Source organism: Eretmochelys imbricata, chromosome 1, assembly GCF_965152235.1.
Source record: "Eretmochelys imbricata isolate rEreImb1 chromosome 1, rEreImb1.hap1, whole genome shotgun sequence".
Taxonomy (NCBI): domain Eukaryota; kingdom Metazoa; phylum Chordata; order Testudines; family Cheloniidae; genus Eretmochelys; species Eretmochelys imbricata.
This window is the reverse complement of record NC_135572.1, coordinates 8,079,757-8,081,816: the sequence shown is the minus strand read 5'-3', so window position 1 is coordinate 8,081,816 and position 2,060 is coordinate 8,079,757. Positions and strand designations below refer to the sequence as shown.

Here is a 2,060-nt window from a genome sequence, read left to right as displayed (position 1 = left end):
TCATAGTTCTCTCCCCTGGTACAATTGCACTGTGAGAGACTCTTTATTATGTAATTCTGTGATCATGACAGGTTTCAGAGTAGCAGCTGTGTTAGTCTGTATTCACAAAAAGAAAAGGAGGACTTGTGGCACCTTAGCGACGAACCAATTTATTTGAGCATAAGCTTTCGTGAGCTACAGCTCACTTCATCGGATGCATAAAGTGGAAAATACAGTGAGGAGATTTATATACACACAGACCATGAAAAAATGGGTGTTTATCATGCACTGTCTAAGGAGAGTGATCACTTAAGATGAGCTATTACCAGCAGGAGAGTGGGGGGGGAGAGGAGAAAACCCTTTGTAGTGATTATCAAAATGTGCATCTTCTAGCAGCAAAGTACATCAGGTAGGATACTTGTAATCAAGTGGGGTTCATAAGTCGTTACTTGTAATGACATTCTAAAAACTCTAAATGATTTTGCACAGAAAAATATCAGGGTTTGTATGATTAGTGTTATTGCAACATGACTGATGAACTCAACAAAAGGTCAGTCCACTTCTTCCAGAGCTGAGACTGGCCCTACTATGTGTGTAATTTACAGGGTCTGCTCGTTCCATGAGTTAGGTTTTATTGAAAGGAAAGACATTGAGAATTGCAAATGATGCCACAACAACACAACCTGTCAGGTTCCAACGGCCAGGATGGAGTCTGGTCTGCTGCTGGCCATGGCCTTCGACAGGTACGTGGCCATCTGCAACCCCCTGAGATATGCCACCATCCTGAACAATTCAATGATAGCAAAGATCAGGTTGGCGGCTTTGGTCTGGGCTGTTCTGTTCATGGTCCCTCTGCCCTTCCTCGTCAGGAGGCTGCCATTCTGCCAGTCCCATGTCATCTCCCATTGCTGCTGCCATCACATGGCTGTGGCGAAGCTGGCTTGTGCCAGCACTATGATCAATAACATCTATGGGATCATCGTAGCTCTCTTCATTGTGGGGCTGGATCTGCTGTTCATCGTCCTGTCATACATCAAGATCCTAAGGACTGTCTTAAGTCTGGCGTCCCAGGAAGAGCAGCTCAAGGCTTTCGGCACCTGTGCTTCCCGCCTTTGCGCCATCTTAGTGGTCTATGTACCAGGGGTTCTCTCTTCAGTAACTCACAGGTTCAGCCACCAAATCGCCCCGTACGTACATGTCCTGATGGGCACTTTCTACCTCCTCTTTCCTCCCATGATGAACCCCATCGTGTACGGTGTGAAAACCAAACAGATTCGTGACCGGGTGCTTCTGCTGTTCCGAAGGAAAAACTTCTAGCCTGCACCTTGTGTGGAGTCTAGTGCTGGGAAATGCATCAGCAAGTGCCCCACCCCCCTAATGCACAGGGATCATTAGTGCTGATGTATCTTTCTGCAGCATCTTGCATCTTGAACAATTTTAAAGCTCTTCACAAACCATGGCGTGAAAGGTCTGTACATGCTGGTGTGGGAACGATGTCACCTTTGCATGGGGTGCAGCATATAGTCCCCGTGCTCTGCCTGAGGTGGTCACCATAGAAGTTACACTTGGCTGTGCTCCTGCCCCATTTGTCCATCACTAGCAAGAGGGCCAGGCCTGCTCACTCCTTGCCTGTAGGGAGGTTAAGTGTCTTACCTAACCTCACCCAGCAGCCCAATGACCCAACTAGGACATGATCCTAGGTTTCTGGTATCCCAGTGCAGTGCTCTATCCACTAAGCACTGCTGTCTCCACGACAATGATATTTTTTCAATTTTAATAAGCTGATTTCCTGGCTTGTAATGCGTGTGACATGGGGTTTCTCTCATTGCCAGTTCCCTACCCTATTATCTTTCAGTCTAACTGAGAAGTCTTGAACTTCAATACAGTTCAGCACCTGAGTTTTGGCTGAAATAAGGCCCAGCCCAATTCTTATGAAACCAGTGACCTGAAGAAGAACTCTTCAAACACAGCTCAGATCTCATATTACTTTGGCCCTGTACACCCAGCTTTCTCATCCAGGGGTGGCCAACCTGCACCTGAGAAGGAGCCAGAATTGACCAGCGCCCATTGCCAAAGAGCCA

At 47.1% G+C, this 2,060-nt stretch overlaps 1 protein-coding gene across 1 annotated transcript; it reads left to right on the top strand.

Moving 5' to 3' along the window:
- The first annotated feature begins 684 nt into the window (after nt 1-684).
- Nucleotides 685-1,296, top strand: LOC144279587 (olfactory receptor 52K1-like). Its single transcript, XM_077841163.1, has one exon. It carries the CDS (start codon nt 685-687, stop codon nt 1,294-1,296), a length of 612 nt encoding a protein of 203 aa, XP_077697289.1.
- The last annotated feature ends 764 nt before the right edge of the window (nt 1,297-2,060 follow it).

Coding starts and splice junctions, on each gene's coding strand:
- LOC144279587 (XM_077841163.1), top strand. CDS start 685: ATGGAGTCTGGTCTGCTGCTGGCCATGGCCTTCGACAGGTACGTGGCC.